This window comes from Zingiber officinale, chromosome 2B (assembly GCF_018446385.1).
Source record: "Zingiber officinale cultivar Zhangliang chromosome 2B, Zo_v1.1, whole genome shotgun sequence".
In the NCBI taxonomy this organism is placed as follows: Eukaryota; Viridiplantae; Streptophyta; class Magnoliopsida; order Zingiberales; family Zingiberaceae; genus Zingiber; species Zingiber officinale.
Genome location: NC_055989.1, coordinates 148569007 through 148593407, shown reverse-complemented (window position 1 = coordinate 148593407; position 24401 = coordinate 148569007). Strand labels below are relative to the sequence as shown.

The window sequence follows — 24401 nt, the reverse complement described above, 5'->3', positions numbered from 1 at the left end:
CGACGGCGATATCCCCTGGGGGTCAGTCGGCTAATGATCGACGTCTGTCCTCGGCAGTCTCGCGTGTTGTGCATTGCCGACTGGTGGAACGAGCAAAACATAGGTGTCCATACCTTGCCCTTGGATGCCTTGGGCCGACCAAACGCTACATGTTGCACGGCATGTGCTTTGGTCTCTTGATGCAGTTGTGCTCCTTCAGCCTTCGGTCCTTTGGGCGGCATATGGTTGTAGGTTGGTCGATGTCGAATGCTCAGTCGACGCCTCTTTCCTTTTGGCTGCTTGGGCTTTTTGCACGTTGATGTACTCGTTGACCTTTTTCAACATGTGGTTGAAGTTTCGGGGCGGCTTCCGGATGAGTGAGCGAAAGAAGTCTCCTTCGGCGAGCCCCTGAGTGAATGCATTCATCATAGTCTCGGATGAGACCGAGGGGATATCCATGGCCACCTGGTTGAAGCGTCGAATGTATGCTCGAAGCGCTTCCTTAGGCCCATGCTTCAGGGCGAAGAGACTAACGCTTGTCTTTTGGTAGTGTCAGCTGCTGGCGAAGTGGTGCTGAAAAGCGGCTCGGAAGTCTTGTAACTTCATATCAAGTCGTCTGGCAACCTCCTGAATCATCGCTGCGCCGATCCAGAGAGAGTCGCGAGAAAGACTCTGCATTTTACTCCGTCTGTGTACTGGTGCAGCGTAGCCTCGTTGTTGAACCGATCCAGATGATCATCTGGGTCGGTTGCCCCATTGTACATCCCGATCGCCAACCGGGTGTAGTGCCGAGGCAGGGGGTCTTGTAAGATCTCCTCTGAGAACTGTCCATTGATCCATTAAGGGGATGCAGCGCTCTGGGCCGCTTTTCCTTTCCGTGCATCTCGAAAGAGCGCCTCTTTAGAAGATGATCCCCGCACCTGATGCGCTTGGGCTATCTCCGAGGGGATTTGGAACAGAGCCCGATGGAAGGGGATTGGCGTGAGCGGCGCTTCCCCTTGGGTGCCGGCCGACTGGGAGTGTCCTGTCCAAGTGTCGCCCATTCTTGGGCCGAGCGGGATAGCTGCTCGGCTGGAGTCTCTGTTGTCTGGTTGATAAATCTACTTCTTGGTCGAGCGGGGTAGCCGCTCTTCCGATACTTCCACTGTCAGGTTGATGTATGTGTATCTTGACTGGGCTGGGTAGCCGCTCGGCTATAGTAGTGTTGTCCGCATGTAGTCTGCTCGGCTATGACTCTACTCCGCTGATCTGATCATTGGTGTAAGGTCGCGCGAGGTAGCTGCTCGACCTGCTTCTGTAGATACTTAGTGTTCATTCTTGTCTTGAGCGTCTTAGCTCAGCTAGTGGCCGAGTTAGTGATGATGCCAGATCGAGCCTTTCATATCTTGGTCGGGCAAACCACTCGCCGGGGTGACCTGTGATAGGGGTGTTGATCGCTTTGACTTTGACCTCTATTGTGATGAAGACTTTTCCCAAGATGGGCCACTTCTTATCATCCCATCATTATGTTAATAGTAATTTTATATTATTCATAGTATGATATAAAAATATAAATATAAATGTTATTAAGTATTATTATGTACTTAAATTACTAGTTAATTTAAATTAGACAAATAATAATATAATATGGGGTATATATATATATATTATAAAATTTTAACATTTTTAGACAATTAATAATGTAATCTGGGGTATACATCATATGATTTAAAATCAGATTCTAATCTAAATCATTCTAATCAGATCATGATAGTAAAAAATGAATACATTCGTTCTAATACCTTCATCAATTAATCTTATGGCAAATAAAAATAAAATAAATTATGGACGATTACTAACTTTTAAATTTAATTTATATATAAGATATAACGATTGAATTATTAGTGAAAAGATACATCTACATAGAGTAAACTGTTAGTAAAATAGGGAGTCGAAATATTTATATATCTAGTGTATATAAAAAAAATATTATATATTACATAGAATTTTTTTATTTAAATAAAGTTTATATAAAGTTGCTTATTTAATCGAATTTGGACATCATTTATCTCCTCTGACGGTGTTAGGGAGATGAGAGAGATCTCCTGGTAAAAAAACATAGATTAGGGAATGGTCCATTTCAAATTGCTATTAGATCATAATTATGTTCGATTATAATTAATTATGATTTTTTTATGGGTACATGGTCCTTATCAAGTTATAATTTATGTTAGAACAAACAATCGGAAGTCACCGGAAGTAAGCAAGTGTTCAAGTTGTCGGATGCTGAGCAAAGGACCTTTGGTCGTCAGTTCCAACTCAAGCTATAACATGTTGGAGACAATAAACATATGAAGGAATCATAGATTGTAATTCTGATCCGATAGTAATTAAAAATGAATTATCCGTGGTTTTTTTTTTTTATAAGAAGATCTGCACTCCGGGAAGATTAGTGGTGGCGGCAGCGGCGGTCAGCTATTTAACCAAGAAGCTCTCGGATTTTCGTTTGGTAACTGCAGCAAGGTGGAAGAACAACCGCATGCATTAAACTAAAAGCCAGCAAGAACTCACAGGCCTAAAGCAAAACAAGCTGGAAACCTTCGTCTTAATTACTCTACGTCCGTTTCTTCTTCTTCTTCTTCTTCTTCTTGGTTGTATCTCCATCTCTGTGTTCTCTTCTACCAAGGCTCGCTCTGTTATCTAACTTATCTTACGAATCATTTCATCTGAATCGAATACCAGAGCAATATGACTGCTCCAGGTAATATAAATGGCACGACATATTCTCCCTACACAGCATAATGCCTTGGTGGTGATCGATCATAGTTTCTTGTTTTTACAGAGAAAGCAGAGGACGATGGTTTGAGAACGATAGAACTCTTGAGAGGGAGGCTGCAAGCAGAAAGAAGGGCCACAAGGACCGCAAAGGAGGAAGCTAATAAACTGGCCGAAATTGTCTGCTTCTTTTCCTTTCAACATCGATCATTTTCTAATTTAGATTCATTTCTATTGCGTTCTCTCTCTCTTTTTTTTTTTGGAAATCAAATCAATGTTTGGTTTTAACTGAGTAGAAGAAAGAGTTGGAAAGCAAGCTGGCTGAGGAAACCCGTTGCTGGATGAGAGCTGAAAAGAGTCTGAAATATGCTTTAAAGAAGCTTGAAGAATCACTCGAGAATACATCATAACAATAAATACATTCGGAAACAATCTTAATATTTTTCTAGGACAAGAAGAATAAATAGATTTATGTACTTTTCTTTGAAACTAGAGTGCAATCCAAGCCAAAGCACCAAATCTTTCCCTGCAAGTGCAACAAATCACCAACTTGCTTGCTTCTCCTTTAGTTTGGTGCGTTCTCAATCTCATGTGAGTCCGGGGAACTGCTGAAAGAAACATAAAGTGGCATTGATTGTATTGACAGTTTCTTGATACAAAGTAAATAGGCAGAAGCCACCAAAGTTTGGCATTTGGCGTATGAATATTGCAGTCGATCGCTGGCCTGATAGAAACAATTCATCCAATGCGAACACAAAAGAGACAAAAACATTATTATAAGGAAAATCAAAAGGCACTGAGCCTGTGACTGTGAGCCAAGGATCGCAAGTGACACAAGCTCAGAAATGAGAATAGATAGCGAGCACGCATAGATTGCATGTGATGATGAGGTCCCATTTCATTTCTCCATTCACGTGAACTCGCTTTACAAAAGATAACAAGCTCGATCACAGCCCTGATTTCCTCTGTAGAATGTTCTGCTGCCTGCCATATATGATAATTGGCTTTGGCTCCCCTTGAGCCGGTTAATCTTTCATGCTTCAGGTCTGTGCAGTTTAGCAAACACGCATGTGCAGACTGAAGTTTTTCTCCCCCTTTTTCTTAGTAATTGCCACAATCCAACACTGTAAAATGAATGACTCAGTGATTGCTAGCAGTATTGAATGGCTCCCAAAGTACTGGTGCAGTGCAGGGTGGGCACCAAGTAAAGTAAGTTGCATCTGCTCATGGACGCAATCATTAAAGACAACCAACCAACTGTAAAGATATTACTTACAGCAGTTGTTCTCATTGACTGTCAGTGCTCGGTTTCATGATGCTTCGACCACAATTTCCCCCCAAAAAAGATCTGCAGTGCAGTGCAGATTTGCAGAGGTTTAATGAGGAACTAGAGCCATTCCAATGGCCAAAGTTGCCTTTGGATTCCTTTCTTAACAATATTGTAACCGAGTCCTAAGAGGGAAAGAAGACCTTAATTACTCCGCTATTATGCAGTGGTAAGTATATCTTGAGGCTCTCCATGCACCCAGATTCAAAATCTAGAGAGCGCGGGAAATTCACCTATCGTATTTGAACCACTAGGATCGTTAGATCATTGTGTTAGAATCGTTGGACCATTATGTGGACTGTCATTTGTACTTCGTAGAATTGAAACAAGATGACTAGTAAAAAACTCATCTGGAATTGAAAGATGAGTCGGATAGTAAAATTTAGAAGGTAGGACTTGCAGATGTCTCACGTGCCTTTTCTACTTAAATTATTGAAGGGATTTAAGTGCATTGTTTTCTATTGTTAGGGTTTGTTTATTCATGGAACCGGTTTAATTTGGAAAATTTTGAAAAGGGAAGAAGTAAACAAACCTTACTTGAACCGGTTTGCTTAAGCGGTTCGATCACGCCGTAAATTAAAACCTCCATCTTAATTCAAATTAAAAAGACACTCAATCGCACGCACAGTACAAGTAACAGCACGCTTCTTTCCTTTTCTTGCTACATTTCCTTCGTCAGATCTCCATTTTTTTTTTCTTGCTTTCGATCGCCATGCCCAATTAGATCCGTTTCTGCGTGATTTTTGTTTGGCATTCTGCAAATCCTGCCGAATCAGAGCGGAATCGAAGGAGACGAAGCGACGACGAGAACTACAATCTCATCTCCATCTCTTCACTTTGGTGAGTGCAGCGGCCCGCTTCGCCGTTCCTTGATCGATCGCGCCTTTCCACTCATTTCCTTCTTCTGCTTCGATGTTGTTCTGCGACGATTCGTATCAAAAAAAAAAAAAAAAAAGTTGAGCTTTTGATGTGTTGTTTTGTGCGTGCGAAATGGAAGTCTTTTGTGGAGCTTCTTGATTGCCCATCTCTCGGCCGCTGGTTGGTCTCTTTCATCACCTTATTCGATCTTCTTGGTACCAATTCTCCTGACCTTGAGATTCCTTCAATCTTACCGCCTCCTCGCGCTTGTGTGACCGCAATCTGCATTGATCAATGCTGTATCGTGTTTGATGCTTTTTCTCATTGAAGTAAACAACCGATTTTCTTTTTTTGTCTTTTCTAAGGGGAAGAATTTAATCTATCGTCTTTAAGCTTCTGGTGGAACTTGCTGATCTGTGGATCTTAGGCTTGTGTTCGAAGTAATTGTTAACTTCAGTTGTTTCTCGGAATCAGGGTTTTGTTTATGAAGCGATGTTGAGAATGTGGTTGAGCAAAATGCATAGTATTGTTTCCGAATGAATCTTAGAGTGTAAATGATTTGTTCTGTAGGTGGCATAGCTGGTTATTGAGTAATGGATAGCTCGCAAAAGAAGGGGATGGTTCCCGTCTCACCCTCCCATACTCCAAGATCCACTGAGAAAATTGGGAGAGATCTCCGGTCGGCTGAGGGGAATGGGAATGCCAGTGGCAAGTTTGACAAGGAAAAGGGGGTAAATGTTCAAGTCATACTTAGATGCAGGTAGGGTCAAATTTTCTGTGCCCTTCTACTCATGTAAGTGTTATTAGTTTTTTTCTTCTCCTCCATTGATTCAGATCGTTTTGCAGACCTTTAAGTGAGGAGGAGATGAGGATGAACACTCCCATAGTCATATCCTGCAATGAGTACCGAAGAGAAGTTGCAGCTGTTCAGAATATTGCTAACAAACAAATAGACAGGACATTTGTGTTTGATAAGGTTCTCTTTTCAAGCTATGTATGCAATACAATTTCTGATTCTTCCTTCTCTAGGTATATTATTTATCATTAGAGTGCATTCTATAATCAAATGTAGGTCTTCGGCCCGGCATCCAAGCAAAAGGATTTGTTTGACCAAGCTATTTCCCCAATAGTTAATGAAGTGCTTGAGGGCTACAATTGTACAATTTTTGCTTACGGGCAAACTGGTACAGGTAAAACGTACACCATGGAAGGAGGAAGCAAGGCAAAGGTGGGGTTTTTTTTTTCTCTCCAGATGTAGCTTGCGCTAGCAGATCCATTTGTTTATGACTAGTTGACTGTTGTAGAATGGCGAGTTCCCAAGTGATGCCGGAGTTATCCCTAGAGCAGTTCGGCAGATATTCAACATACTTGAAGCTCAGTGTGCTGAATACAGCATGAAAGTGACATTTCTTGAACTATACAATGAGGAGATAACTGATCTTTTGACGTTAGATGACTCTAAATTTTCTGATGACAAATCCAAGAAGCCTATTGCTCTCATGGAAGATGGGAAGGGAGGTGTCTTTGTTAGAGGGCTAGAAGAAGAGGTGGTGTATACCGCTAGTGAAATCTACAAAATTTTAGATAAAGGATCTACAAAAAGGCGTACTGCAGAAACTCTACTCAACAAGCAAAGCAGTAGATCTCACTCAATATTTTCCATCACAATTCACATTAAGGAATACACTCATGAAGGAGAAGAGATGATTAAATGTGGAAAGCTTAATCTTGTGGATCTTGCTGGTTCAGAGAATATTTCCAGATCTGGTGCCAGAGACGTGAGTAATACACTTCGGTTTTTTTTATAGTTCTCCGTAAGTAATAGACATATTGACTAACTGCCTTTCAGTATATGTTAAATTATTGACAAATCCTCTCTTCATTTCTCCATAGCATAATTTTGTTTCATTCATATTGATGGTGGGTGGATTGGAGCAAATTCACTTCCTCTTCTGAAGTTTTCTTTTTGAATCTTTTGTTTACATAATTAACTGAATTTTTGGCTAGTGTTGACCATAAAAAAAACGTACTATTACAGGGTAGAGCAAGGGAGGCAGGAGAGATAAATAAAAGTTTGCTCACCCTTGGTCGTGTTATTAATGCTCTTGTTGAACACTCTGGTCATATTCCTTACAGGTGAAATCAAATTAGTTTCAAGTAAATTTACTTTCTCCGTACATATCCCATAACGATCAAATGAATCACCGTTACTGTATTTCTTGGTTTCAGAGACAGCAAATTAACAAGATTGCTAAGAGACTCTCTGGGAGGCAAGACAAAAACCTGCATCATTGCCACCATATCGCCTTCCATCCATTGTTTGGAAGAGACACTCAGTACCTTAGACTATGCACACAGGGCAAAAAATATAAAGAACAGACCTGAGGTATTTTAGTTTATTTGTGAATATTAGGCCAAACGATCTTCATATGTAATAACTTAGCGCCTGTTATTTTTTTGCTACAGGTTAATCAAAAAATGTTGAAATCTGCTGTGATCAAGGACTTGTACACAGAAATTGACCGTCTTAAACAAGGTTTCATTTATTCTCTAGTAATCCTAGCGTCTTGGAGTCACTGCTCTTTCAGTTTTGCTATTTATATATAACACTCCCCTGAATCATGATATGTAAGATTCAATTAAAAATAATGAAGTAAGCTAAAAGGAATATGTAGTTTACTTGAAACAAATTTCTCATCCCAAGACTCGTCACTAACTCTCAAGTCATTTGGCCTTTCAATATATGTCAATTTTTATCAGATTTCTAACTCTTATTTATTTACTTATCTAAGTGCAGAAATTTAATACTTGCATCAGTTAGGCTTAAAATATGCTGGTAGAGTGAGACCGAATTCTTTCCAAAAAAAAAATTGATTTGTATGTGGATTAACAAGGATCTGTATGTGGATAAAAAGGGTTAAAATGTAAAGTCAACTAGTTGATAGTATGTGGATTATTAAATAAATTATTTAGTTGATGCAGCAACATGCAAATTTGTTGACCTTTTCTGTTGCATCATTATTGTCCAACAGAGGTATTTGCTGCAAGAGAGAAGAACGGCATTTACATCCCAAAGGATCGATTCTTGCTGGAAGAAGCTGAGAAGAAGGTTGTATTTTGACTATGGATATACAATCTATCTTCTTTTAAGCCTAAATTCTCCATTTTAGGCCTAATTTAAAAGACGACATAATTAAATATTTTTTAGAAATTTCTATGGATAAAAGCAAGGTTTATTTGTTTTGATTTTAGTTTTTTTATTTACCTATTTAAAGTTGTCGCATTAGATTAATAATGTGACTTAAATATATAATTTGGAGTTGGATGAGGTTTATGTGATCTCCCAAACTCAAAATGGTTACATCTAATTCATCTTAACATTTTTGTATGGATGCAAATCTCTTAACATTATGTGCTGAATTATTTGTCCTGCAGGCCATGGCCGAGAAAATAGAGCATTTGGAGCTTGATTTAGATTTAAAAGACAAGGTTAATAGTTATATCTTTGATAACACTACCTCTTCTCATGGTCTTCAATAGATTCTTTAATTTGGTCTTATATGTTTTAATCAGAAACTAGTTGGGCTTCAAGAACTTTATAATAGTCAGCAATTGCTCAATGCAGAATTAAGTGAGAACCTTAAGCAAACTCAGGTAAGGTACTTTCTAATCTTTGCAACAAATGGCTTCAATTTCTGGTTAGCTGTTAATTTTTAGCTTCTCGTTTTCTGCAGAAAAAACTGGAAGAAACTGAGCATTCACTGTTCGACATAGAAGAAAGATATAGACAGGCAACTTCAAAGATAAAAGAAAAGGAATTTTTTATCTCAAATCTTCTCCAATCAGGTGAGGATAGTATACCTTCTGGATATCAATAACTGAAACAGGTGGACTCTTTTACTAAGAGTTTAGTTGTACTTTATGATGTTAGGCTAAAGTACCAGAAATCCTTGTCATATGAATTAATGTTTTTCATCTGAGTATGTGTTGTCAACAGCTTGACAAGGTAATGTGACATCAATGACAATCTGTAGTTATCGAGTGAATACCTTGGTCTGACAGCAACAATTTGCTTATGTTCATATAAGCAAAGCTAGAAGGTCTCATTTCCAACAGTAGTAAATAATTTAGATATATCTTCCTACAGAAAAATTACTCGTTGAGCGTGCACATGAACTTCGGTCAGAGCTAGAAAGTGCGACTGTGGATATCTCTGGATTATTTTCTAAAATAGGTTCGTTCTATTTCTTTTTTATTTTTATTATTCATCTGGAGTGGAACTGAAATGTTATTCAGCGTTCATGGTCTGTGAAATTGGTTGTAGAGAGGAAAGATAAGATAGAAGATGGAAATAGGATACTCGTCCAGAAATTTCAGTCGCAATTGACCCAGCAGCTGGAGATTTTGCATAAAACTGTCTCAGTTTCCGTGATGCAGCAGGAGACCCAACTTAAAGGAGTGGGAGAAGACATGCAAATATTTGTCTCTATAAAGGCTGAGGTATCTACGATCTTGATGCTTTAGTTTTTTTTTTTCCACAAAAAAAAAAAGTAATATATGATAATTTGGTGTTGTTGGGTATGTTAATCTTATAGTTAAGACTTAAGAAAGCATGTAACAGGCCACCAAGGGAGTCCGAGGTCATGTTGAAAGGCTGAAGGCCCTGTACGGTTCTGGAATCAAAGCTTTGGATGATTTGTCTGGTGAACTTGACAAAAATTCGCTCTCAACATTTGGAATATTAAATTCTCAAGTGCAAATGCACTCTTCTACGCTTGAGGACGTAAGGCTTTTACTATGTGGTTATGATTGTTCAAGTGTGTTCCGCCTTATTATTCTGTTGTTTTGCAGTGCTTCAAAGGCATTTCTTTGGAGGCTGATCAGCTCCTTCATGAACTTCAAGTGAGCCTCTCCGAACAAGAGGATAAGTTAGTGGTATTTGCACAACAGCAGCGTGAGGTAGTTCGCTTTAACCAATAAGAGAGTTAGTGAAGCAATTCTTGGAATTCAACTTTGATTGATCCCTTTTTCTTGTGAAACAAAAGGCCCATCTCAGAGCTGTGGAGGCAACAAGGGATATTTCAAGAATTGCATCGAACTTTTTTGACACCCTTGATATTCATGCTTCATCACTGACTAAGATTTTTAATGAATCACAAACTATGCAAGACAAGCAACTCTTGGAGCTTGAGAAGAAATTTGAGGTCTGTGATCCCGTTCTTTCATTATTTGATCGATTGAAGTGAACAGATTGCTTTTTCCTGTACTTGCTTACTAGCTTTGCTTACAGGAATGCGCTGCTAATGAGGAAAAACAAATGCTTGAAAAAGTAGCAGAGATGCTTGCAAGCTCAAGTGCCCGAAAGACAATGCTGGTATGGAACACCATTTTCATTAAAGAAAAAAAAAAATGTGTGCTGTCCTTGTTTGAAACTTTTGAACCTAATTGCAATACAATTAGCTCATGAAACCACTTGAACGAATTAACCATTCAATTCCTGTAAATTAGCATAAGACTATCAACAGAGTCTAATATTAGTAGTGAGATCTCTATTAAAATTTAGTCTGGTGGCAATCTTCATTGATTTAACTTCTGACTATGTTGTTCAGGTTCAAGCAGCAGTTGATAATCTTCGTGCAAGTGCTGCGCAGAGAACAAGTTGTCTAGAAAAGGAAATGTCGACTGCTCATAATTCTTCTTCATCGGTGAAAGAACAATGGAAAACTCATATGGAAGACACTGAAGCTCATTATGTGGAGGACATTGCGGCTATTGAAACTGGAAAGCTTGAATTAGATGACGGTTTTAGGAACTGGTAATAAATTGAAATTTATTTCTATTTTGGCATTAATTACTATCATCTAAATCAAATTAGCGGCATGACATTCATGTTGGTGATCAAAGCATGGAGAAGGCAAAATTGAGTTCAAAGCAATGGAAATTGGCTCAAAGTTCTTTGCTAAACCTTGATAAAGGAAACATGACATCACTAGATTCTATACTCAGGTAATTTATTAACAGTTTCTCTGTAGCTAATTACCACCACGATATCTGCTCATCATTTCATTTGGTTTTGGGTAATTTTATACAGGAATGGGCTTGAAGCCAACCAACGAATACACAGTCAATTGTCCATCGCTGCCTCAGCAACACTTGAAGATGTAGAGACTGCAAACAAGGATCTTCATTCCTCAATTGAATGTAACTATTACTTATGCATAAAACCTTTAGTTTAGTTTTTTTGTTTTTTTTTAAACTTCGGATAGCCAAAGTTTATTGAAGATTTTGTTTTCAGGTTCACTGAAACTCGATCATGAAGCATGTGAAGACGTTAACTCCATGCTTTTATCATGCCGCGAGGAGCTAAGGGAACTGAGGAGCGGACATTGCCACAAGATTGTGGAGATCACAGAAAACACAGGAAAATGCTTTGAAGAAGAATACATGGTAGGATTTGTTTCTGCTAGTCCAAGTCGGGTGCATTGGTTTTTTTTTTTGCCCATGCCTGTCTCACTCAAGATTTTGGTCAGGTGGATATGCCATCATGTTCCACGCCAAGGAGGCGATCAATTAATCTGCCAGGTATCGCATTCATTGAGGAGCTCAGAACACCCGCATTTGAAGAACTACTGCAATCATTTTGGGCAGAAAAATCTGCTCCCAAGGAGATAAATGAGGATTTAAGACAATGCACAAGTCTCAGTTAAGAGTTTAAAGCCCAAAAAATTGAAGCCAATGACGGTATATAGGATGTAGTTGGCAATGCTGTACATAGTATAATTGATGAGGCGTTTAGTCATTCATATCCTCTCCGTTTCATTCTTTGCCTGATTTGTCAAGGTATTATAGAGATTTCTGAACAAACTATGGGGCAGTTTATTCTAGAGCATGATAGCATAAAGTACAAAAAATCCATACAGGTTCTAGTTTTTTTTTCCTTCGGTTCGTTCCTTGTTGGATTGTACGCTAAATACCAGTGTTGTCCCGTCTTTGTATCATTTTATCTACCACTTGTCTGCACGTTGCGTTGGTCTGTTCATTCCTATCTTTACCAGGATTTCTTGCTTCACAGAGATGCTTATTGACAAAAAATACAATCTGCTTACGAAATGTACTTAAAAGCAATAAAATTCATATCATTTATCAACATTCAACAACCGAGCAATTCAAAGATATACGCAGTTTTGAAAGTAAGATTTCAAACAGTGAAAAAGAATGGAATGGGTCAGTAACGGATAAATACCTCATCTGTACACTCCATGTTTATTAACACAGGAAAAGTTGTTATGACTCCTAACTAAAGCGTTAGCCATTTTGGCTAACACGTCACAAATGAAGGAAAAAAGAAATATATGTACACCAACACACCTTGAGCTTGAACATGAGACTCAGTGTGAAATTCGATTGGCTCTTTTCATGCTGCAAGCAAAACATGCCTCAATAACAGGGCCGTATGTGATGTGTCACATCTCGTACGGTCGGACCTGCCTGCACATGAAACATGAATTATGAGCGTGTTAGTGACCTCAAAGATTTTTAGAGAATGCTTGAATAACATCTGAATTGAATTTTTTTTTTTTAAAAAAAAAAACTTATCGAGTATGTTCTAGCAATTTAAGTGATGAACTATCTCGATGCTCATGTTTAGCACATTTGCCTACGTAAAACAACTCCCATTCTATCTTGCAAAACAAATACCTAGGCAACCGGTAAAAGAGACATGCAATAATCCGGACCAAACTGTACAAACTGCAAACTGTTACCACATTATCAATGAAAGCTTAGATATCTTCTTAACACGATACAGGTTTGCAGGCATAGACTAGAAACAATAAATCCTGTTCTTAACTAAGCCTATAAATAGTCATGGCTCCTAGCGCTTATGTATACCATTTGCCCCTACACATAAGTGTACCAATTTCGCTCGTCTTTATATTGGTTCTACAAATCTACACTATCCCTAGTTGATATGAGTTTTTGTTTGAACATCTTAGAGCTACAATACTGATTGTTAGACTCCAGCAATACCAGAGGGCCAGATAACCAACCTATTTGTGAAATACCAGCCTCTGGCAAAATTTCTACTTCTAGAATCCATGGCTCAGAGTTTAGCAAGACATACAACAGAGTACAATGATTCAATTGCGTTTGCATAGGCCAGTGAATATGAAAACTACTACTATCATCAAGAATGAATAACATACACTCTATCGATTTATTCTGCTGCCGTACCAACAAGACTACCAAGTTCTTGCACAAAACAAAGGAAATTCCAACTATGAGCAAGCATAAACTACTTATCTTTCAGTAGGAACTAAACTCATAGCAAACTTCAACCATATCAATAAACTTTAAGACAACAAATATGTATTCAGTCAAATTAACTGACTTGTATGGCATACCGAATGGGATTCTCACTTCACTTCAATAAAGGGTGTTACAAAGTCATATCAAGTGACAATTTGGAAAGATAATACAATAATAGATCCAAATATACTTTAACTTGATTTTCAAAACACATTCAAATAAACAATATTCAGCAGGAAAAGAAACAAGAAAAAAAATGAAGTTAAATTAGGATAGCAGATCTTTTAGCATGAACAAATCAAAATACGGTAAAACAATGACAAGTCGCAGCTAAGTAGCATAATTTATGTGAGCAGAAACTAAAGGTATACTGCTTACTGCTGGATTAAAAAAATGACACTTAAAAAACCGAAGATGAACATGAGAATTACCTGAGTAACTCTGCAACATAAACAAGCTTGTATCTAGTATAATCCTTTATTCATAATGTGATCATAATGCAACTGAACTGGCCTCTCTTGACAAAATGTCTCATCATTGTAATCCTCGTCAGTGGAGTTCTTTTGACATACCAACCTGTTTTCATTTAATAGATTCAATCCCAGAGAATTCCAATTACTATTGCCCTCACTAACAATGTTTGTGTCCATAAGAGAATGAAAGTTCTCTACATTTACTCCCATATCTTCATTAAGATGCTCAGCTATTTCTCCTGATCCAAAAGATGTTGTTCCAACATTTAGGTTGTGATCATGGTCCAGGCCAGTGGAAAAGTCACAAACAGCCAAGGAACCAGTGTCAACATCATTACCAATTTCAAGATCTTTCCTCTGCCTTTTCCACTTCTTAGTTGATGAGGTTCCATCATCCTCAAAATCTTCCTCTTCCCTCTCTCTATGAAGATAAACCCACAATTTTCTTTCGCTATCAAATTGTACACAAGGATCGCGCTCATAATGCAACCGATCTAGAGCCCCACTCACTATTTGAGTCACTTGTGTATCAGAAACATTTTCAACAACATATTGTGAGTCCCTTAGCAGGGTACAAACATCTGCCCTAGTTCCAATACTACCAGGCAACCTGGCAGCTGCATCTCGAACAAGACAAAGAATAGTAACATGAGGTGGTCGATCAGGTTTAAGCATGAAATGATCCCGTGCCTTTGATGTTGGCTTTCCACCCCCTCTCTTCAATGGAGCAACAATTGATTTTCTACCATCAGCAGCTGTGTAGGAAAAGGCCCGATCTGGAACTGAGTACCTTAAAAATTCCTCTCTGCGGAAGTATGCTCTTACCTCAGTTGAACTTGAACCAATAGTGTTTAGACTCTTTTGAGCTCTCAGATCTTTGAACCTCTCCTTCTCATCCAAGTTAGAAAGCAATGAAGTAGGAGGAGGAGGGAGGCTCCCAATCTGCTGGAGGGTCTCCTGGCTACTCTTGAGCCAATTAGCAAAAGCATCAACCAACTTTACAAGCATCTTGTAAGGAATTCCCCATGCTTCTGAAGAAATTTCCTCTTCTGCATTTTCATTGTCCGGCAAACCAGAAGAAATGGGGCCTGTCCATAACCAACTTTTATTTAACTTGTCATGTAATATTAGGGGCTTCCAACCCTTGACTCCTAAAGGTGCTGTCTTAGATGAAAATATCTTTAAAGCTCCTCGGACTAAATCTTGAAGTGGTTCCCGTGTTTCAAGGATGCATGGATCTCCAGGGTTTGATCTTACTCGCTCAACAATCTCTTGAAAAGCAAGAGAAGGAAAACTGGCTTGGTTAACCATAGTCTCGACAGAATGAGCAAGGTGCTTGTTATTTTCTATTAGGCCCATCTCATTCAGCTCTTTTGTAATTTGTATTGTGCTGCAGTTTCTGTTCTGAAGATGAGCATCATTAAATGTGGAATCATCCATCTGATGAGTAATCATTGCCTTTCGAACAGCTGAAAGTAGATGGACTATGGAAAATGAGAAACCAGTGTGAATACTTGGTGTGATAAGAGTGAATGGCTTCTTCTGTAATTTTGGCTTAGGTTCTACATCTTCTGCATCCTTTTTAGATGTACCCAGATCAGAACTTACTGCAGTCAATGTGTCAGTTTCTGCGACTACTTTCCTTTTACCCTTCTGCTGCTTTGCACTGGGTTTTTTCAAATAAAGGGAATCATCTGGCTCATCTGGGTAATGACCATTATTAACCTTCCATTTAGGTTTCTTTGATGCAGAATTACAACCTTTTAGGGGAAGCCCTGATGTTTCAGAATTAGCATTCATGGACTGAGAATCAGAGAATTTGGCCGTATTCCCTAATCTATTAGCTTTGCTATTACTGCCTTGTAACTTTGAAATTTCATCCAAGTTATCCAAATGTTCATCCATCATCCCACCTCTGTAATCAACGGCATAAAATGATTGCTGTGAAGAATGATCCATGTTGACCATCCTTGTGCGCTTCTTCTCAGCATCTTTCAACTTCTCACTTGTGTCTTGCCTTATGCCCTTCTTCACCGATTTTGAACATTTTATTTTCACAGAATATGAATCAATATCTGGTGTATAAACATGCCTATCAACATCAGGAAAGGTGGAAGGACATTTTCTATCTTCATCAATGAGTTCATCATGCTTTTCATAGTCATAGGTTGATTTAACAATAGAAGAATGACGAGGTTCAGTGTCAGCACCTCGAAACCTCAAATTTCTGATCATAGGATTGGTACTCCCACCATTCCCGACCTGGTCAGATGTTTCAGATTCTGTCTCCTCACTCTGAGCAGCCATAGTAGTGATTCTCGAGTAGTTCATGCTCATATCCTCAACTTCATTCAAATTATTTTTCATCTTCCTATGTGAGTTTCTGATTCTATGATCATTGTGGAGATAAACATCATTGGTCTGTGTTGGAAAAGTTCTGAAAGATTTGGATTTCAAATTATAATCAACTCCATCGTCTCCAGTTCCATATTCATGCTTGATATTCCATTTAGTAGCTCTGTGGTTCAAACCATCCAGTTTCAGGAAATGATCTGGTAAAATTGAATCCTCATGGAACTTATTTTGCCTCATGAGACGACTCATCATAAGGTTTTGAGTTTCACCTGTGGTAGAAGGCAACAATTCTCTCTCAAAATTTCTAGCCTTGTTTGCCTTTTCAGGAGATTCATCACCATAAGAAGCAATAGTTACCATATGATGTGCATTTCCATTTTTCCTCCAAGAATGGCTGAAACTACTGTAGTCTGCAGGCTCTTCATCACTATATATGTTCACATCATGTCTTTTCGCTGATTTCTCATTCTTTCCTATTCTAAATAAACTACTAGTTGCAATGCTTCTGTGTCCAGATTTCCAGTCTTTTGGTGGAATCACATACTCTTCCTCCATGTCATCTTGATCTTCACCAGTATAATGCATAGTTTTTGGAGGAGATTCCAGATGAAACCCTGTATATTTATCCTTCGCAGTGACAGGCAACTGTGGAATTTTCGCTTTATATTTTGAGGACATTCCATACTTCAAAGATGAAGAATGTGCAGAAGATGCACTTTCCTGTGCTGGAAACTTAGAAGTAGTAACCTTCAAAACTCCTTTTGTTTTCCCTTTACCAAATATCACAGGCTCCCTGCCCATGCCAATATCGCGAAGCTTAATGTCAGTTGAAGGCTTCAGAAATTGACGAGAGGCCTTAGAGCTGTAACTTGAGTAGAGGCGATCCATATTTACTTCCTCTGAATTTGTTTCAAAACTAGCATCCTCATTCCTCTCAAGAGGCCTCTGTCTCTTCACTGTATTCAGAAACTGAATTCTTTCTTGAATAGAATAACCAGCACAACTTTGAAATGCATCCTTCAGGCTGACAAGACTCCTCACCATAGAATTTTGATAGCTGTGCAGGCAATGGTAGTGATCACGCCATTGCAAGGAAACCAATCCACGGCGATAAAGAATGATATTTGGGTCACATAACCCACCTTTCAACTGACTGAAAAGAGTAATGGGCGGGCTACCAAAGTGAAAATTTTCCCCAGAAAACAGCTCCTTGAGGGTAATCCCAAAGGTCTCCTGGTCCATGTCTGGAAGGTACCCAGACAGGGCAAAGCGCTCCTCCTCCGTGAGATACTCATTCCACGTCTCCAATGACAAGATGGAACCCAGGTCGGGGAGATCAAAGAGCTCAAGCGGGATGAAAAAGCTCTGGTTCCCCACTTGGCACAATTGAGCTCCGGGATCGCCGAGTTCTAACCGATCACACTCGTCCGTCTCCATGCCGGAGTCCACATAAGAAGCCTCCGAAGCGTACGACTCCGACTTGCCGATCCCTGCAGAAAGCTCTCCGTATTCCTCCTGGCTCGACGCACTCTGGGGCGGGGAACCACCGCCCGTCCTCAAAACCCTAGAGGCATTCTTCAAAATCGCCATTTATCTATCTCCCTTTAGAAGAAACAACCTTTCACCTTCCCGCAAAAGCAAAATCGCCTGGAACAACCAAAACAAGCCGAAGTCGATCAAACAAAACACGAAAACGAACGAAATCGAAACCTTAAAGACAGGGACAATAAAAATAAGGAGCACTCGAGGAGGCGACGGGGAATGGGAGGAGAGGACGAACGTACCGCGAAGAGAGGAGACGAGGCAAGCGCGAGGATTGGATTACGAGCCGATGCAGAAAATTCGGAGTTAGGGAGGCGGAAGAGGAAACCCTAGCGAGGGAGAAAGCGAGAACGAGCCGAAGGGAGAGAGAGAGAGAGGTGGGGCGGTGAGAATAAGGAAGGGAGAGGCGACGGATTTGTGCGTGTTGTCTCGAGGAAGGAGAGGCAGTAGCGAGTGGTGGCCTGTGGGTGTGGGAAGAGGATCCTACACTGGGTCCGTTAATCTTCCAACCCGACCCGATTGGTTCGTTATCGCAAGGTAACGGTAGGCTTCGAAACGGTTATGAACTGGATAGATCCCGGCCGTGCGTTGGAGGGGAAGGGTAGAGATTGATTATCAGATTAACCTTGGCCGTCGGCTGATTCTAGTTAAAAAATAATTAGCAATTTGCATGCCGTCTTCATTCATAAATAAAATTTTATATGCAGTTCGTATTAATAAAATTTTTTATTTCCATTATCTAGTCAAATATATTTATCTAATTATTCATGATATTTTTAGATATAAATAAATATAATTTTTCTAAAATTGAGTACATTAAATTAAAATATAATATATTTTCTATCAAATTGAATACGACTCTTTTTCCACCTCAATTGAATGAAAAATATATTAGATCTTCTTTAAATGGTACTCAATTAGATGAAAAATATACTAAATTTTCTTTAAATGATATTAAATTTAAAAAAAATTATATTAAACAGAAAAGAAATCATACTCAATTTAATAACAAATATACTCAATTTTAATACAAATACTATAATTACTAAATACAAATACTATAATTAGTTGAGCGTATAAATTTGCATGAACAAGTAACTAAATTACTAAATACAATATTATAATTGTATATTATTCAGTCATTAAGTATTCCAAAGCAACAAATACATATTGAAATATCTATGCCATAGAGCCACTACTGTGACTGAAGCCAGAAAGAAGAATATTGCGATATATGATCATCTCATCTTAAGTCTCAGTTAGTATCACTTCCATTTCTTAAACTTGCCTCCAAACATGCCGTGCTTGTGCTTTCCGAACTTGCCATGCTTAAACTCGCCGTAGTGGGCACCGGGCATATGCCCCGCGTATGCTCCATAGCCATGGCCACCATGGTGAGAACCATGAGCTATGCGGTGAACTCCATAAGCAGCAGCGGCGGTGGCTAACGCTGCCCCCACACGAGATCCATGTCCTGGCATTTGATATGTATTAGTTTAAGACTGAACCAGTACTGTCAAATAAAAATCATCTGTGACATCGGCCATGAAAATTCTAACAATGAGATGTTCTAGATTGTGGTAATTACAATCTAGAAGTTCTGTTCTTCGGTTACCTTGGTGTGATGGTGGATAGGAAGCAGGAGGATAATGCGAGGGGGGGTATGCGGCAGGAGGGTATGATGGTGCTGGAGGGTAGTATCCATGACCGTTATGGTTATAACAATTTCCGGTCGCCGGAGGATATCCATAGCCTGAATAAGAACCCCAGCCATTCAAGCCTTTGCTGATGCTTTCCTTCCCCATCTCGTCTTTTCCTCAAATTTCTGTTCAGATAAGAGAAACATTAGAAGAGCAAGCATTTACTCGGTTTGAGATTGACAAAAAAAGAAAGAAAAGAATAAGAAGAGGAATTAACGATCAGTAGTGACACAGCAGATAGAAAATTTTGTAGTGCTTGTGAAGGAATGTATACTCCTGCATGTATTTATAAGTACCAAGAGAGAAGCATCAACCATGGATTCTTGAGATAATACTAAAAAATTGTAATTCGACATGCAATTCTACCCGTAAGCATAATTCTTTCTTATTCAAACAACTCAAAAAGTATTTCCCTTTGGCGTCCTATTCACGCGAGGAATAAGCACAATAAAAGCACTTTGATATATAAAATTATATTTTGGAATTACACTTTAAACATTTTCTCAGGCCGACAAGAAACTACATGATTTGAAGCAGCAACCCTTGTATTTTTCACACAGTAGATGCACTAGGAGAAACCATTTTGTTGTTTAGTCCAAGATGAAAGAATCAAAAAATAAAAGTACTAGTAGTTGTAAAGGACGTACCTGCGTTAGTGAAATTTCCTACTGGAATAATCAAAGTGATAATCAAGACTAATCAGCATCAGTTCCCATTACACTATGAAATAAACTACTAGAAGATTAAATATGGACGACAATATACAAGTTGTTGACTACTTTTCCACTCACAATTTGGGAGAAAGGAATCTGGGGTTTGAAAAAAAAAAAGTAGATGAGGTTTTATTTCTCTGCAAAGAATCGGCATCACCTATTTTACATGCATGACCACAACTCAAACCTGAAACAATTTTAAAGCAAGAAACAATTTTCGCCAAGAAAATGCTCTTGGTTCCAAAGCTAGCCAACGGAATTCACTAACAAAAGCTCTTCCAGTGAGCCAGCAGAGGAAAAGGAATAAAGCAAACCAAAGGCATTCTCCAAACAAGAAAATAAATGTTTGACGAGCCTCTTCACATCGTAAGGGGAGTAGTTGTACTACTTTGCAACTAGTAACGAGTTACTCTTCTGATTGCTGAAGCTGTTTAAACCTGTCGAGATAATTCAACAAAAAGTTGATTCAGTATAAGACAGATGTGAGCAGTTTTTTATCTAAAAAGTAGTTTACACAACTTAAGCAACTTACCGGCGTCCAACTCTAAGCTTCATGTTTTGTTTCTGAAACACCGGTTGTATGCGTTCAAAGAATGATGGCTTTTTAGGCTTGGCACCAAAAAGGAAAACGCGCAAGGGTACTCTAGCCCTTGGAGGACTATCCAAGTCATCATGAGGGCTGCCTGGAGGAAAAGGTTCAAAATTTTCACACAATTTAGACAACTGATCCTCGATTTCAGCTTGAAGCTTCTTGACTTGGTCTTGCCCCAACTGCAGTTCACCAATCGCTTTAGTGTTCTCCTGTTTCATATTCATTACCTCACCATGAAACTTTGCAGCTTCATAAGAAGCGAACAAAACTTCCACAGATTCCATTTTGGTATTCATAGCAGTGGATATCTCCTCTTGCAATTCAGAAAGACTTGAGATCCTACTTTGCAGCTCACCTCTCAACAATGCACTCTCTTCCAACCATACGCCAAGTTCCATTTTCAATTCTCTCAGTCTTGTGGCTACTGGTGCTGACTCAGATTTCCTATCCTGATTGGCTGAAGGGCTATCCTCAGCCGATGCCTTTTTATTCAGCTTACTGAAATCATTTTGTAGGTCTTCATATTTGGATTTCAACTCCTGCATGTGATGAAATGATGTACTGAATCTTAGCCAAAATTCAAAATTTCTCTCAATCAGAGTATCAATATCCCTTCTGAACTTTTCTGCGATAGGTGAAATACTATCCTGCTCATTTATGTGATCATCATCGATGTTCTCAGCAAGGCCCTTTTCAGTAGACACAGCAATTGAGTCACTTTTATTTGATGATGGGTTTAGCACATCAGCTGTGTCAGAATCTTGAGATTTATAGTTCTGTAGGCACATCGAAGAGTCAGATGTGTTTTCAACCTTTTGTTGGCCATGCCACGAGTTTAATGTAAGAATAGAACTTGTCTTTGGAGAGGCCAACTTTTGACACAGCATCTGTATCTCCTCATCTTTCACTACAATGACGTTCTTCAGTTCTGCTATCAAAGAAGTCATTGTATCTTGAATATGTTGGTCATTTTTTTCCTCCATTTCAGAGAGTCTTTTCTTCATCTCTTCGTTATTTGTTAATACTGGTGTGTACTCCACCTGCAAAATCCCTTCATTACTGTCTAAACCACTAGGACTGTTATGACAAAAGGTAGGAGTGTGATCTTTTCCATCAAGCAAACTTTCTGAACTGATAATTAGATGCACGCTAGAATTGATTTGTGATGACCCTAATCCGTTAATTTCCAGTGCTTCAGTTGCTACGTCAGTCTTTTCTAAAGCACCCTTCAGTTGAGAACCTGCTTCAGTTTGGGAAGCATCTTCCTGACAATTTCCATGTTCTTGAGTTGCATGAATTTCCTCTTTCAAATCGTCATTAATGACATCAATTTCAGTTATTTCATTACCTTGAAATAGTTGCTCTGGTTCAGTGTTAAGCGTTGAAGATTCATCCTCTATGAATGCATCTTGAGTCCAACCATCTTCTGTAGCTTTAAAAGACTGCAGCTTCTCTGAAATATTGCTGAGATTGTGACAGGTTTCTACAAAGTTTTCTCTGAAACTGAATTCTTCATCATGGATAATTTTCTCAATCGCTTGAACTTTGGTTAACTCTTCTTCAGCTTCCTTCAGCCTTCTAGACAATGCATCTGAGTCATTGATGAGAGTCATTTTCTCCTCTTCCAATTTCTGAAGGGATCTATCAAGATCATTGTTTTCCAAAGTCAATTGATTAATTTGCGCGGACTGTGATGAAACAGTCATTTCCAATGTGAAAACTTTATTAGCAAGCTCATTAATCTTTTCAGCAATTTCAATCACAGAACTTTCAGGAATCGTCTCAAAATGCATCTTAGTTTTCTCACAGATGGACTGTAAGTCAAGCCTTGCCTTGTTTAAAGCATCATCCTCAATTTTCTCAGAAGAAAAGTTCATCTGTGTGGCTTTGCCGGACATCTCTGCATTTTCCACCTCCAGTTGGCCATTCTCACTTTTGAGAATCTTCAGCTTTTCATTAGCAACCTTAATTCTTTGGGACTCTACTTTCACTTGCTCCAGGGATTTCCTTCTCTGTTCCTGCAAATTAACCATGGCATCCTCACAAGATTTAAGAGCCGTAGCTGTCATTAAAGAACGTGCCTCATCGTCCTCAATGATTGCACTGGTACTGAACTCATCTTGCAACCGGGAAACTTTTTCTTGCGCATCCATGATTTTCTTTTCAATGTCCCAATATTTGGCTATCCCACTTTCATATGAACTCTTGATGAATTCTTTCTCAGTTTGTAGAACCAATATTTCTTTCTGGAGCTTACCTATTTCCTCTCGGGCCTTTTCTTCACTTATCTGAAGCACATCAGTCTTTTTCTGTTGCTTCTTTATGGATGATTCACTTTCTCTTCTTTTGTTCATTAGTCCTTCTACTAGAGGTTTGTTAATTTTACTTGGATCAATAGGTATAATTGCTTTCGGAAGATTATCCTCCTCCTCAAGCATGGCATACTGGACTTGATCGGGGCAAGCAGTTGCTATAGTGTGGTTGGCCTTGTGCAATTCTCCAGATATGTGATCATACCTTTCGGCCAAAGCTCTGTAAGCCCTGTATGCATCTTGGACAAAACCTATCAACTCCGGTCTCCTTTTAAAGTACAATTCTGCTCTCTTAGCAAAGGAATCAGCATCTGCTTCAATGAGCTTGAGCATTTTTTTCACCATGTCCTCCATTTCTGCATTAGTTTATTTGTAAGAAAAATGAAGAAGTAGGATGACAGATTGGTCACATATTTATTAACATATAAAGTAGGTACGAAAACAGACTGTTCAGAATAAAAATGTTTGCGAGCACTAATTTAGTTTCAGAGACATGAATTGTGGAGATCCCCATGAATAAATTAAACACTAAGACTCTCATACTGATAGTTCATCATACTGATCGTTCCAATGAAATAATTATCTGAACTGAATTGTTACTTCTTGTAAAAATACTTTCACGAAGCAGTAGCAAAATGATGTTCTATGTATTGCTAATCTCCCAAATCAATTGAAAAAAAAAAACATGTTTATTGATCTTTTATTTGGGTAATGTTTTAAGTAAAGATTAAGTAAACTTGTCGATTGTTCATTGAAGATTGAATCGTTGACTAAAAAAAGGAAATTGAAAACCCTACTAGAAATCTTCGGACGCATCCCATAATTTGTCCTATTCAGTAAAAAAAAAAAAAAACAAGTATAAATATCATAAAATCTGAACTTTCCGGGGGAAAAAAAGGAGCAATAAAGCATAGCGCGTCGGTCCACGGAAAGAACACGACGAAAAGCAAACAATCAGAGAAAATGGAGCGAGAATCAAAAACTGACCGTGGAGGTTGCTGTCGAGCCATTTCGACTGCTTTGTCCGGATATGACTCGCCCACCACCATGAGTACGCGTTGCTAGCCGCTCTCTGCAGCATCTCTATGTATCTCTTCCTGTCGCTGTATCCCTCTCTGGAAGAGAAAGATACCTAACAGATCAGAGAGAGAGAGAGAGAGAGCGGAGCGAACAAGGAAGAAGGAAGTGGAAGAAAGGTGGAAGCGTACAGGAGAAGGAAAGGAAGTATTTTCTTTGTGGCAGTATGAAACGAGCGAGAAAGGGGGAGGGAAAACGGCATCGCGACCTTCGCCATCCTCGCTGTCGCGGGTTAAATAAGGAAAAGAAAGGAGGATGGTCGGCGCAAACGAAGCGCAGTCGGGCCGTCACCTGGTGGCCTGCACGTTGAATCCAGTCACCATTAAACGACCTCATTTTTTATATCCGATTACATTTAAATAAAAAAATAAATAATAATTTAATGAGGTATAATTATCAATTTAATTTAATT

At 39.0% G+C, this 24401-nt stretch overlaps 4 protein-coding genes across 5 annotated transcripts; 1 reads left to right on the top strand and 3 right to left on the bottom strand.

The window, feature by feature from the left end:
- Nucleotides 1-4668: 4668 nt before the first annotated feature.
- Nucleotides 4669-11939, top strand: LOC122047763 (kinesin-like protein KIN-5A). The gene is made up of 23 exons (XM_042609229.1): nucleotides 4669-4900; nucleotides 5489-5678; nucleotides 5765-5894; nucleotides 5991-6146; nucleotides 6223-6696; nucleotides 6957-7054; nucleotides 7148-7304; nucleotides 7385-7454; nucleotides 7951-8027; nucleotides 8354-8407; nucleotides 8492-8572; nucleotides 8653-8764; nucleotides 9066-9152; nucleotides 9243-9418; nucleotides 9540-9701; nucleotides 9770-9877; nucleotides 9964-10122; nucleotides 10209-10292; nucleotides 10528-10733; nucleotides 10823-10924; nucleotides 11010-11119; nucleotides 11214-11365; nucleotides 11449-11939. Exons 2-23 carry the CDS (start codon nucleotides 5512-5514, stop codon nucleotides 11623-11625), a joined length of 3099 nt encoding a protein of 1032 aa, XP_042465163.1. The 5' UTR covers nucleotides 4669-4900; nucleotides 5489-5511; the 3' UTR covers nucleotides 11626-11939.
- Nucleotides 11940-11977: 38 nt separating this feature from the next.
- On the bottom strand, nucleotides 11978-18020 carry LOC122047761. 2 transcript variants are annotated; one of them, XR_006130654.1, is made up of 4 exons: nucleotides 17838-18020; nucleotides 13657-17700; nucleotides 12287-12406; nucleotides 11978-11995 (listed from the first exon to the last, which is right to left on the bottom strand). XR_006130654.1 is itself a non-coding variant. In XM_042609228.1 (3 exons), the coding sequence occupies exon 2, from the start codon at nucleotides 17641-17643 to the stop codon at nucleotides 13690-13692; it is 3954 nt and encodes a 1317-aa protein (XP_042465162.1). In that variant the 5' UTR covers nucleotides 17644-17700; nucleotides 17838-18020; the 3' UTR covers nucleotides 12125-12406; nucleotides 13657-13689. The 2 variants fall into 2 exon arrangements, 1 of the variants encoding a protein (XP_042465162.1); XM_042609228.1 differs by lacking the exon at nucleotides 11978-11995 and having other exon boundaries at nucleotides 12125-12406.
- A 682-nt stretch (nucleotides 18021-18702) lies between these two features.
- LOC122047760 (protein NETWORKED 2D-like) lies at nucleotides 18703-24311 on the bottom strand. Its single transcript, XM_042609227.1, has 5 exons — nucleotides 23900-24311; nucleotides 20541-23268; nucleotides 20364-20445; nucleotides 19211-19420; nucleotides 18703-19069 (listed from the first exon to the last, which is right to left on the bottom strand). The coding sequence occupies exons 1-3, from the start codon at nucleotides 23991-23993 to the stop codon at nucleotides 20415-20417; spliced, it is 2853 nt and encodes a 950-aa protein (XP_042465161.1). The 5' UTR covers nucleotides 23994-24311; the 3' UTR covers nucleotides 18703-19069; nucleotides 19211-19420; nucleotides 20364-20414.
- On the bottom strand, nucleotides 18861-19400 carry LOC122048842 (glycine-rich protein A3-like). Its single transcript, XM_042610359.1, has 2 exons — nucleotides 19211-19400; nucleotides 18861-19069 (listed from the first exon to the last, which is right to left on the bottom strand). The coding sequence occupies exons 1-2, from the start codon at nucleotides 19398-19400 to the stop codon at nucleotides 18861-18863; spliced, it is 399 nt and encodes a 132-aa protein (XP_042466293.1).
- Nucleotides 24312-24401: the final 90 nt, after the last annotated feature.